Consider the following 12,887-nt stretch of genomic DNA (forward strand, 5'->3'; position numbering starts at 1 on the left):
AGAGATAATTGACTATAGTAGAAAGGGAATAATAGGATGCACATGTGGATCACTTGAATACAGAGCTTGGTTGATTCCTGGGCATACTACATTATCCACATTCTCCTATAAGAATTTTTATGCAAAGCAAAGATAATATCTTAGAATGTATAATTTTACCACATACAGTAAAAAAATTAAAAAATATTTGTGGAAAGTTTTTAATTTTTTTATGAAATAAAAGTAGAGACTTTATCAATTAACATGAATAAACACAGCAGAAATTGTGGTACATTTCATTAATGTTGAAATTATCTCTTATTGAGCATAAAATGAACATTGGCAAAGAGCTTGTAGTATTTTTTTTTGAGATATTAGCAACAAATATAACCAAAGCAAGAGACTTTATAAAGAGAATTAATTGATATTTTCCTCACATTGTAAGGGGAACACTAATTTATGGAGTCCCTACATTCTATATTTATGTAAAAAAAATCAGGAAAGGCATGTTGAAAGTCAGGAAAAATATGTAAAATTGTCCAAAGCCCTTACAATCATGAAATATTTGTATGGTATTATTAGATTTTTTCTAGAAGCTTTTAATATTGTTACTGATTTTCAACATGCAGAGAGTTGTACATATTAATTCACTTACCTTCTAGATGATTTAGAGTTAACTTTATTCAACTATGACAAGTAAACATCATATATATATATATATATATATGAATACACACACGTGTGTGTGTGTGTGTGTGTGTGTGTGTCTGTGTGTGTAGCACAAGGTAAGAAGAAATGAAGAAATTAATCAGATACTGGTAGGAAATATGCTATAAGCCTAAGAATTCCGAAATAAACACCATGTTAATAGCAAAGGTTTGAAGATTTTTCTATCACTTGACCACAAGCCAAGGAAATTATAAGGAATTATCTTACATGTTCTCTATACAACTAAATGACATTACCTCAAGCAGTGATAAAATGTAGTAAATAGTTGTGTTTCATTTTGTGGAACTTGGAAAATTAAAATATGAATCTGTCTTCAATATAAATCTTTATATTTTTCTGGCCATGAATCTTTTATCTGGTAAACAACAACATTGCTAAAATGAAAACCACAGCTGTATTAGCCAAGGATTATCCAAGATGGTGGGGGTAAGTTTCCTGCCAGAACTGAGAGCTGTGTTCACTGCCTTGGTCTATGCTACCATCCAGCAGAATGTTGCCAGCTTGGAGATATGGTCAGTGCCATTGACAGCTGCTCATCCACACCATTTAATTATTAGCAGCACTTCTTAAAAGTCTTGAAGTTTTTTTGCCATTTATGATGAGTCAGGAAACCCGCCTTAAAGTAGACTTACAAATTTCTGCTTGTCTCTATCAAAACAGAGTCCAAACAAGAAAATGCTGTTACCAAGAAGCCTTGCTTGTATCTTTTCTTGTGTTTCTAAAACCCTTTCTTAAGCTTTTTTCAAGTTTTAATGGAAAGTCCTTTGGTCCACATTGGACGCCATTATGTTATGATTATGTTTTTCCTTCCGCCCTGGTCCCACTACCGCACCAGCCCCAAATAACACACTGAGACACTGTATTAGATACAAGGCTGTTGGCCAGTTACTAGTTTCTTATTGGCTAGATCTGTCTTAAATATTAACCCATTTCTATTAATTTAAGTAATTCCACATGGTATTATCTTACCAGAGAGAAGCCCGGACCTCTGTTCTCTCAAGTCTCTATATGTTGACTCCTCCCTACTTCTTCCTCTTTCCTCCTAGTCTCCTAGTCATGCCTATCTTGCTTTCCTATTGGTCAACAGTACTTTATTCATTAACCAATAAGGGAAACACATTTACAGAATGACATCTCCCATCGATATGTCCCTATTCTTGTTTAATATATTTTTTGTATATTGATGCAAATTTGAGGTTATTTTTGTTATACTGTATTATGTGCTTCTACTTCTCATTGAATATACTATAATTATACAGCTCATTAAAAAAATGTAATGCAAAGTTCTATTCTTACTAGTTAGGAATGTATAATAATCAAAGTTAAATTAATGTTAGGAATGCTTTTAATGTCAAAGTGAGATATTCTTTAAGTAGTCAGATAGTATTCAAACAGTTCAGAGACCTACAGAATATGGCATATAATATGTTTTAATAACATAAGGCCTTTTGTAACAGCAAGGCATGTCTGTTCCTTGTATCACTACTTACTCCAAAACAGGATGACAGGCACTAAAGAAAGTCCATGTGGAGTTTGTCTCATTGTGGGCCAAAAAACTGCCAATGTCTGCTGTTCAAATTGGACATGCAGAACACAAAAGAAGACAGACAGCTCCTGAACTTTGCCAAGACAGGTAGCACAGACTTTAAACATTAATGCTTAACAGAAAATCTGAGAGGGCATTTTTGGCACACACCTTTATTCCCAGAACTTTGGAGGCAGATGCAGGCAGATCTCTGTGAATTTGAGGTCAGCCTGGTATACAGAGCTAGTTCCAAGACAGGTTCCAAAGCAACACAGAATAACCCTGTCTTGAAGGAAAAAAAAAAATAATAAAACAGAAAATCTTTCAGATATAGGCCTGTAAGCCAAAGATGAATTCCCTGATATTTCAGAAAAACCTCAGGGTGCTGTCCAGGCAACCAGGTAGATGTCACTATTGTTTCTTAGTTTTGGAAGTTGCTTGCTCTACACTTTCTATTTAGTCAGGCGTTATATCTTTCTGAGGTATGGGACAGAGCTGAAGATTAGATAGTTATAGTTACAGTTTTTCTTACTTTGGGTAGAAAGTGAATCAGGTATAAAACTTTGGATTCACCAAGATGGAATAGATAATGGAATATTTTCTTTGAATTTACTAATACCAGTGGACTGGCATGTGAATGTATTGCTCTCTTGATAATTGTTCTTATTTTATGTTTTTGCTATGTTAGAGTTAAAACCTTTCTTTTTATTTAGACAAAAAGAAGGATATGTGGGAGAATTTTTCACCCTGCCATTCTGTGGTGCCAATTAAACCACCTTGAAGCAAGGATGCAGTCAAAAATTGGATGACTGGGATTAGCCATAGTTTGGAGAAAGGCAGAGATAGGGATAGGAAGAGAGAAGGAGGAGCTTAGGTGGACTTCCAGAGCTTTGGAATGCAAAAATTTGGATAGTAGGATCAGCTGATCACTGTTTCACTGTTCCTTCAACTTATCAGGGTTTTATCTCAATTTCTGACTTCTGAGATATTTTAAAATACTAGCAAAATTTAGATAAATGCTATCATTAATGAAATAATCAATAGACAGACACAAAATACCAGTAAAAGAGATTTTGTTTATAAAGTAAAAGTAACTGAGAGCTGAAAATCACAGAACAGAAAGAGTAATCTTATGAGGACCATGATAGGGAAGGGAAATTGAATTGTATAGGGGTTAATTAGTTATGTTATCTGGTGTGATGTGTTTTATTTGTATCTTATTTTGTTCTAAACAAAGCCTTGCAATTACATTTAATATGTAATCAACTAAAAGTATATAGCAGTAGTGGTTGAAACTGAGTCAAGCATGATATATAAGTACTTTTCCTTATGCAGTTTTTCTTGTCATAAAGTGTCAGGCAGAGGTTTTAAGGAACTATACATCACTGAATGGTATTGTTATTTACAATGGTTTGGAAAATACCAGATTGTACTTTTGAAGTATGAATGCCTTTTTATTTTTTAGGATAAGGATAAGTGGTTCATATTAATATGTGTCAGACTAAGGTGAAATATGATAATAAGGGAGTTGTACATTGCTTTGATTCATTACTCAGACTGTTTCTGTCAGAATAACCATAAACTCTGTTAAGGTAATTGAAAGATGCAATTCATTAAAAATATTGATGGTTTCTGAAAAAGAAAATTAATATAAAAGACAGATAATTATTCTGATAAAGCATAGAATGGTCAAAAACATTTCATACATGTTAAATAATTTTTTTTTATTTGAAGACACTGATTAACTCACCAAAAGAAGTCTTTCATGGAAAGTTATTTCTATGAAATTGTAGTCAATTCCATAACTACTTTCTAGACAGTGATGAAAACTTTCACAAGCACATAGTTAAAAGGTAATAATTTTCTGGAGTGCACCTGCATGGCAGATATACATGGAGTATTGTATTAATTGTTCCTCTAGGGTAAAGAAGAAAACACCTACTCAAACCAGTTAGATAGTCAAAGAATGACCAAACTAATTCCATTATAGTCCAACATGATGAACAAATGGATTTATTGTGATTATTTACTTACAGGACCATGGAGGAGTAAGCCAGCTATAACACAAAAAGTTCCCATTCAGCACAGGTGCATATATAGCTATAGTTTCACATGTAGTTCAAATGTAAGTTTACAGATTAGACAACCTTGTTCATGCACCCAGGATAGTCAAAGAGAATCCTTAACCCAGAAATTATTTAACGCTTCTGTAATTTGAATAGAGGAAATTGTATTTGTATTTTTTTTAGAACAGTGGTTCTCAACTTTGCTAATGCTACAGAACTTTAGTACAGTTCCTGGTGTTGTGGTAACCCACTACCATAAAATCAATTTGTTGCTATTTCATAACATAATTTTATAAATCATAATATAAATATCTTATAAGCAGGCTATCTGATATGCAATCCCTGTGAAAGTGATATTAAGTCCCCAACCCCACCCCCACCAAAAGGTTCATGACACCCAGGAAGAGATTCACTGCTTTAGACCTTGTAAGGTTATTTAATTCCTCAGGTTCATCATCCTACCATATCTCAACTGTAAGTAATGTTTTATTTAGGAGAAACTGCAGAAAATAGTCTCAAATTTTCCACCTCTCCAGCATCTTTTTGATGATATCCTCAAACTGGGGACTTCTTTTTATATTATAGAACTTGATTAATATACACATTCTGCATGTTTTTATTTAAGCATTTGATACCACTTTAAGGATTGGCTTCCTTATTGTTTTTCTCATTAGCAGAATGACTAGCATAAGAACTATGTGAATTTACATTCATAACTTACTTGCCTTCCCCATTTGGTTGTTTATTTTGATAATTTTCAAACAAACACAATAAGGGGTTATCAAATGACCAAAAATGGAATGTTTCAGCAAAAGAAATGACCTAGCTCTTTAGGAATTTCTGGTCCTCAAATAAGAACAACTTTATCACAAAAAGAAAATAAACTGTGACTGTGACTTTATACCTTAGTCTCATATAATCTAATATTCTGAATTAAAATATCAGCCTTAAACTGAGTGTCTATTTACTCTGGGAAAATATGAATGTCTACTATTCTATTTCTAAAGTCAAAATTGAAAAACTTGCTTATATCTCATGAGGCACTATATCACTGACAAATACTTTAAAGATTTATGTGAAGTGAACCACTTGGGCAGAGATTTTGCTGCAGCCTCCTCAGAGCACACTTGACATCAGTGTTCCTCAGTGTATAGATCACAGGATTAAGTATTGGGGGTAACACAGTGTACAACACAGAAGATACCCTGTCTGTAATTGTTGGTACATGTGAGGGTGGCTTCACATAGATAAAGCAAGCTGTAGCAATGAAAACAGTGAAAACAGTGAGGTGGGGGATGCACGTGGCAAAAGCTTTGGATTGACCTTTAGTAGTAGGAATCTTAAACACAGTGGAGAAAATGTAAGAGTAAGAGATCACAATGCAAATGAAACAAAATATGCCTGCACAAACACCAATTCCAAGACTTGAATAAATTGCTACAAGTTTTTTAGAGCATGACATCCTTAGCAAAGAGGGAATATCACAAAAAATCTGAGGGATAACATTGGAACCACAGAAAGGCATAGAAAATGTGCCAGCTGTATATATGACTCCAAACATTACCCCAATAGCCCAGGAAACAGCCACCATAAACACACATGTATTATTATTCATTATGGCCTGATAGTGCAGGGGAGTACAAATGGCCACATAACGATCATAGGACATAGCTGTCAGGATAAATACTTCTCCTGCTGCAAATGAAGTCATTAAAAATACTTGCAAGACACAACCAAGAATGGAAATGGAATTGTTGTGAGTTAAGCTGTTGACAAAGAAATTTGGGATTGGAACAGACATAAAAAAAGCATCCAACATGGACAAATTCTTCAAGAGGTAGTACATAGGTGATTGAAGCTGCAGGTCAAGGGTGATGAGAGTGATGATGATCAGGTTACCTAACAGGCCTGCCAAGTACATCACTAGGAAGAACACTCCACATAAAGTCTGTAGGGATTGGGTATCAGAGAACCCCATAAGGATAAATCCAGTTATTGCAGTGACATTAGGCATACTAGATTCTTTTCAGGCCTTTAAACAAGAAAGGAAAAATGAATGAACATTTGCATTACCCAAAATGATAACACTGACATACAGAAATGCTCTGTGCAAAGGGGTAAAGAAGCTATATTTAGATAATTTCATTTCCAAAGATTATTATTTCTTTCTCCGTTACTATCATATCCTTGCTTTTTCTCTCCCCCTCTCTCTCCCTGTATATTTTCTCTGTGTGCCTCTTTCTCATATATATTCCTTTCCTTGATAACTTCTCTCTGACTTTCTTCTCTCATTTCTCATTTTCTCTCTCTCTCTCTCTGCCCCCCCCCTGGATTGTCCTTAAGACTCTATATATGCTAACTACATTCTATATCTGAGCTATAGAACCTTAACTTCTCACCATTTTAAAATGAAGTCTGAGTAACATGAGCATTGTGTGGCATATATACCTTATTTTGTTAAAGTACATAATCAAAATTGGTCTATAAAAAAAATTGTGGTTTGAAAAGTTCTTGTCTCCATTTATGTGCTAAGCTGGTATTTTTTTGTGAACAAAAAGTTTATCTCATCTAGCTATAAGAGTTTTGAATGCTTGAACAGTAGAAGAATGATAGATTAATATGAAGATATGTCCAAAATTACATGAAATTGTAAGTGCAAATATATTAAAATATCACATCACCACATATAATATTAGGATACTGTGCACTAAAATACTGTAATAAATAAAGGAAAAAATGCAGAAAAATAAAGTGCCTAAAGGCTAAAAACAAAATATGGAGTGGGTTATTTAGTACTTTAGCCATAGCCTTGCATTTTATAAGATGGTTGTGTGTGTTTAACTAATGGAATGTGAATAAATTTACTTAAAATTTATGTCAACTCACCTCTTAACAGTTTTCATCAAAAATCTGTAAGAAAAATAATGATAGGGTTTCAGATAATGCTTTGATTAAAATTACAGTAAATGCCAAATGGAAAGCATGCAGAAAAAAAAAACTTGACATCTCTTCAATAATATTCTTTGCATTTGATTGTCTTAAATTTTAAGACAAATTGTTGCTCAACTTTGATGGAAAGTGGTATTTTCCTCTAGCCCATATAATTTCTTTTTGAGCTGGAAGAAGAAATACAGTAATCAGAATATTTCCAACTTATTAACTACTATATTTTACATCATGTATCCCACACTACAAAGGACCACCAGGAAATTGTCATTCATTTCCCTAAACTTTGGTTCAACAGTTGTGGATTATAGGCATGTGAATCACTGATGAGGCTGACCCCATGAGAAGCAATATAACTTAACAGAGGACACATATCCAGTCTTCTAAATGATAACTTATGGCATAAAATCACATTGAAAAGCAAATAAAGCATATGACAACACGCCCCTTCTGATGAAACAGCAGTTGCCTTTCTAAGCAGAGACAACTGTAATTACATAGACACACTTGAGACTCTGAGCTCAGACTGAAATAATAATTAACAAGAGTACAATCTGACTCAATGGTTTGTATGCTCTTTCCCTGTTTATGTGTGGAGTTCTTATCGGTATATCTGAAGACAAGGCTACTCAATACAATCATATTCACTAAGTTCCTTTCCCACACTTCACTATTAATTACATTCAGGGTTTGGTCTGTGGAGATCAGCTATTCCCGATGTGTTGTGATTTTCTAAAACCAGCATCGCAGTTGCATAGGATTTCTAATTTCTTGTATAGTTTCATGTCATACTGCCTGTAATTTGCTTTTAAATATTATCTGATACGTCCTGATGAATTTCAAATGCTCTACATTCAAATTATATTATATACTAGGTCAAAATTTATTACATAACTCTTTGGAGGGAGGGACAGTGTGTGTGTGTGACATGTCAAAATGGTAGAGACAAATATAGAGAGTACTAGAGCACCTTATTCTCCACTAGAGGAGACAAACATATAAATATACATGTACATGTATTCTACTATATAACGAACATCTTCAGATGTCATATTTTAGGTCATTAAATAATAACTCTTACAGTTTGGTCAGGTAGCGGGCTGCTTGAGCTTAATGGAACTCCACCAAAGTTTAGAGGATAAGTACAAGGACAAAGATTTCTAGAGATGACATTTAGGAAAGCACAGCTCTAATGCAATATAAGGATGGATCCAAATTGTACAATTCAGAGAGAAACTCATTGTGCACTCAGGAAGAAGGTATTATAAAGGACTAAAATACAGCTACACCAATCAGCAGGCTGGTAAATAAAGAAAATTAGCCAAATAGGACAATAATGCTGAATATATTACTACGGAATTATATTTTTAATATCTGTTCCAGTTTCCTCAACATTATATTTTAAAAATTGTTTTAGAGAACATATTTTAACATTTTATTCATAGAAATTTGAAATTTTGTACCTAAAGCAATTCAGATTCTTCACTTTAGTAGAAAAGAATTTCTCTTCAGATACCTGTAGAAAGATTGTCTAGCAACATCAATATGACGAGGGGAAATTTTTCCATTAACCTTAGGGATCCCTTTAGCAGTGGATCACCTGGAATAAAACAAAACACATCAGAGCTCTCTCATTTGGACAATCATATCATATTATTGTATATTTAGTATTGTGAAAGAATTCAAAATTTCTTTGCTAAACTGATTATTTTTCAACATGAGCATTCAAATATGAAAAAATAAAATGTTTTACCTCTTTGTATCTTTTGATATAGATTCATTTGAGACTTTAAATAATCAAAATATTTCTAACAGGCTTTATAAAATCACTTGGCTACTCCCTAGGATTCCCAAAAGGCAAATCTTTTTGAATAGCCTTATTAAGAAGCAGGAAGTTTGAGTCAGGGAAAGAATAGAGGAGAGGTGGAAAAGAGAAACCATAATAGAGGGAGTTAGTATAGGTTTAAAGAAAATCTAGTGCTAGGGAAATGTCCAGAGATCTACAGGGATGACCCCAACTAACAATCTAAACAATAGTGGAGAAGTTACCTTAAAAGCCCTTCCCTGATAATTAGATTGATGAATACCTTATATGCCATCCTAGAGCCTTCATCTAGTAGCAGATGGAAGCAGAAACAGCCACCCATGGCAAATCACTGAGCTGAATGAATCTTAGAATCCAGTTGCAGACAGGGAGGAGTGATGAGCAAAGGGATTAAGGCCAAGCTGGAGAAACCCTCAGAAGTGCTGATCTGAACAAGGGGAAGCTCATGGACTCTAGTCTGATAGCTGGGAAACCAGCATAGGATGGATCCAGATTCCATGAATATGATGTTAGCTGGGAGGACTGAACAATCTATGGGGCCTCTAGTAATGAATCAGTATTTATCCATAGTATAAAATGGACCTCGGTAACTCATTCCACATAGAGGGATACACCCTCAGCGTAGATGCATGGGGGAGGGCCTGGGCCCTGCTCCAAATGACAAACTTTGAAGACTCCCTGTGGAAGTCCTCACCCTCCCTGGGGAACAGAAAGTGATGGGATGGGGGTTGCTGGGAAGAACAGTGGTGGATGGGTGGGTATGGAAACTGGGATTGACATGTAAATCAAGCTTATTTCAAATTTAAATTAAAGAAAAATAAAGAATCCATGTCTTAGGATTATTAGCATTTTAACAATTGGTGCTTCAAACAGAAAATGTTACCTGGTCTCCCAAAAATGCAACAGGATAGAGTGTGAAGACCATGTTCATATTTTGCACAGAACTATATGTATCTCTTTAGATACATAATGCCTAGAGTTGTAGACATTATAGTTTTAAACAAGTGTTACAAAATACAAAAATTTTATCAACTATGATGAAAAACACCAGCCATATCACCTTATGAATTACTTTTCACAAGTCTTCTGGTAAAATACATGAGGATAGAAGACAACATAATAAAGGAAGGATTGATTTTAGTTCATATTTTCAGGTGCAGTACATCATGGCAGAGAAAGAAAGCATAGTTGTGGGATCATAAAAGATCTGGTCACAGTGGACCTAAAATAAGGCAAAAAAAGCGACAAACTATATTACTCTAATTATATTCTGTGTAACAACAAAAAATAAAAGATTGAGTGAAATTGGTTCAGATTTCAACCTGAATATCAGAAGAGCAAAGCAGATGGCCACTAGCTCTAACCACTAGGTCAGGCTGAAAGTTCGATCCACTCAGGAGCTCTTCACCAAGTCTCAAACTGCTGCTTCCCTCAGTGTGGTTGGAGAATGAATGCCTCTCTGAGACATTGCTTATGTTTATATACTTCTCTAATGTTAGGATTACATGTTTGAGCTATAATTCTTTTCAGATTCATTCACTCTTGTGTAGATATGGGTGGCCTTCAACTCAAAGAGAACTGTATATCTCTTAACCCTGAGTCCTGGGATTAAAAGTGTGTACCACCACCTTCTAGCTTCTGGCTGCTGTGATTAAAGGTGTTTGCCTGGCTTCTATGGCTTGTCACTGATTTTCCTTTCTGAATACTTAGGCAAGCTTTAATAAATCACAAACAATATATCACCATAATTCAGCGTAGTTTTTTTTTTTACTGCCTAAGACTTAAAAATAGAAAATAGAGCCATCTATACCCAGAGTACATCCTGCCATCTATCTTAATGCTTTCAGGAAATCTTAGCCCTTAGAGACACTTATTCTCTAAATCTAAATTCTAAATCCCAACAATTTGGCAATAAATATTTGCAGTCTCAATACTACTTGATGTACAGCTTGATGTACAAATGCATACGTTTAAAGCATAACACTACACAATGGTCCTTGAAATATCATGTATATGCATAAGTAGGGCATAATGCTTATTTATTTATACGTTTATTTTACATACCAACCACAGTTTCCTATCCTTCCTCTCCCATTTCCCTTCTACCCTGCCATTCACTCTTCCTATGAATCCATGGAAGTCAATAAAGCATGGTAATATCAAGTTAAGGCAGGACCAAAATTTCCCACTTCCATCAAAGCTGGAAAAGGCATTCCACTACAGAGACCAGATTCCAAAGAGTCAGCTCATGCTTCACCAACAGGTCCTAGTCATACTGCTAGGGGCCTTACAAAAGACCAAGGTAAACAGCTGCCACCCAGATACAGAGGGCCTCGGTCATTCCCATGTTGGATTCATAACTGTCAGTCCAGTGTCCAAGAGTTCCCATAAGCATAGGTCAGCTGTCTCTGTGGGTTTCCCCGTCATGATCTTAACCAACCTTGCTCATATAACTCCTCATCCTTTTCTTCAACTGGACTATTAGAGCTCAGCTCAATGCTTGGCTATGGATTTCTGCATCTGCTTACATCAGTTACTGGATAAAGGCTCTATGGTGACAATTAGGGTACTCAACAATCTGATTAGAGGAGAGTTCCAATATAGATACCCTCTCTTCTATTGCTAGGAGTCTCAACTGGTTATATCTTGACTTCCTTGGAGTTTCTTTGATAGAAGGGTTTTCTCTAACCTCATAATGACCCCTCTACCAAGATATCTCTTTTATAACTCTCCCACTTCATCCCATCCTCAACTAGACTATCCTGATCACTCATGTTCCAATGCCACTCTTAATCCTTCCTTCTTCCAGTTTACCCAGGACATGTCATATATTTCATCTTACCAGAGAGATCCATGTGTCTTTTATTGTGTCATCCTTGTTACAAAGCAGCTCTAGAGCTGAGGATTGGAGCCTCACTTATGAGTACATGCCATGTTTTTCTTTCTGGGTATAGGTTACCTTACTGAGGGTGATTTTTTTTCTAGTTCTATTCATTTGAGTGCAAATTTCATGCCATTGCTTTTTACAGCTGAGTAATAATCCACTGTGTAGATGTACTACATTTTCTTTTCCATTATTCTGTTGATTACATTTAGGTTGTTTCTACATTCTATTATGAATAATGCTTATGTAAGTGTAGCTGAACAAGTATCCTTAATAGTATGATTGATCATCCTTTGGGTATATGCCCAAGTGAGGTCTTTCTGGGTCTTGAGGAATGCTTTTGTAGGTCAGATGTACTAAGACTGTGAGTTTCTGGAAAAATTGGATCATGTATTTAAAAATAGTTATTTATTTTAAAATATGTCATTGTATGTGGTTGAGTTGGTAAGCATATTTGAGTAAGGATGATATCAAAAGCCAGAAAAGATCATTTGGGCTAGGGTTATGAGAAATTCTCCATGTAGTCTAATGTGGACACTGGAAACAAATCCAGGCTTTTAAGCAAGGTTAATATAAACCTGTAAGAACTGAGTCATAACTGTACGTTTCTGGACCATAGACTTTTGAGCGATGGTGTAAGTGTTAAGGCTTTAGGGGTTTCAGAGTTTTATTAAGTGCATTTGACCTCATGTAGTGAACATGAGTCTTTAAAACCTTTGTTATGATATTACACATAAAAGTAATGGATTTGAGCCACAAGAAGACAAGGCACAGAATTGAGATAGGTAATGATTTTTGTAAATTTGATGAGATTTAGTATCAACAAACAAAACAAAACAAACAAACAAACAAAAAAAAGTATGGCTCTAATGGCATTTCATGACAGTACTGACCTTTTGATCTTTGTAGAAAGATGGAACCTGGGAAAAAAAG

General features: G+C 34.9%; 1 protein-coding gene across 1 annotated transcript; it reads right to left on the reverse strand.

The window, feature by feature from the left end:
* Positions 1–5,362: 5,362 nt before the first annotated feature.
* Positions 5,363–6,313, reverse strand: LOC127227453 (olfactory receptor 14A2). Its single transcript, XM_051191793.1, has one exon. It carries the CDS (start codon positions 6,311–6,313, stop codon positions 5,363–5,365), a length of 951 nt encoding a protein of 316 aa, XP_051047750.1.
* Positions 6,314–12,887: the final 6,574 nt, after the last annotated feature.

The sequence above is a fragment of the Phodopus roborovskii genome, unplaced genomic scaffold, assembly GCF_943737965.1.
Source record: "Phodopus roborovskii unplaced genomic scaffold, PHOROB, whole genome shotgun sequence".
NCBI classification, from domain to species: domain Eukaryota; kingdom Metazoa; phylum Chordata; class Mammalia; order Rodentia; family Cricetidae; genus Phodopus; species Phodopus roborovskii.

What these genes read in the sequence shown, in the direction of transcription:
- LOC127227453 (XM_051191793.1), bottom strand. Translation starts at nt 6,313, where the DNA reads ATGCCTAATGTCACTGCAATAACTGGATTTATCCTTATGGGGTTCTCT.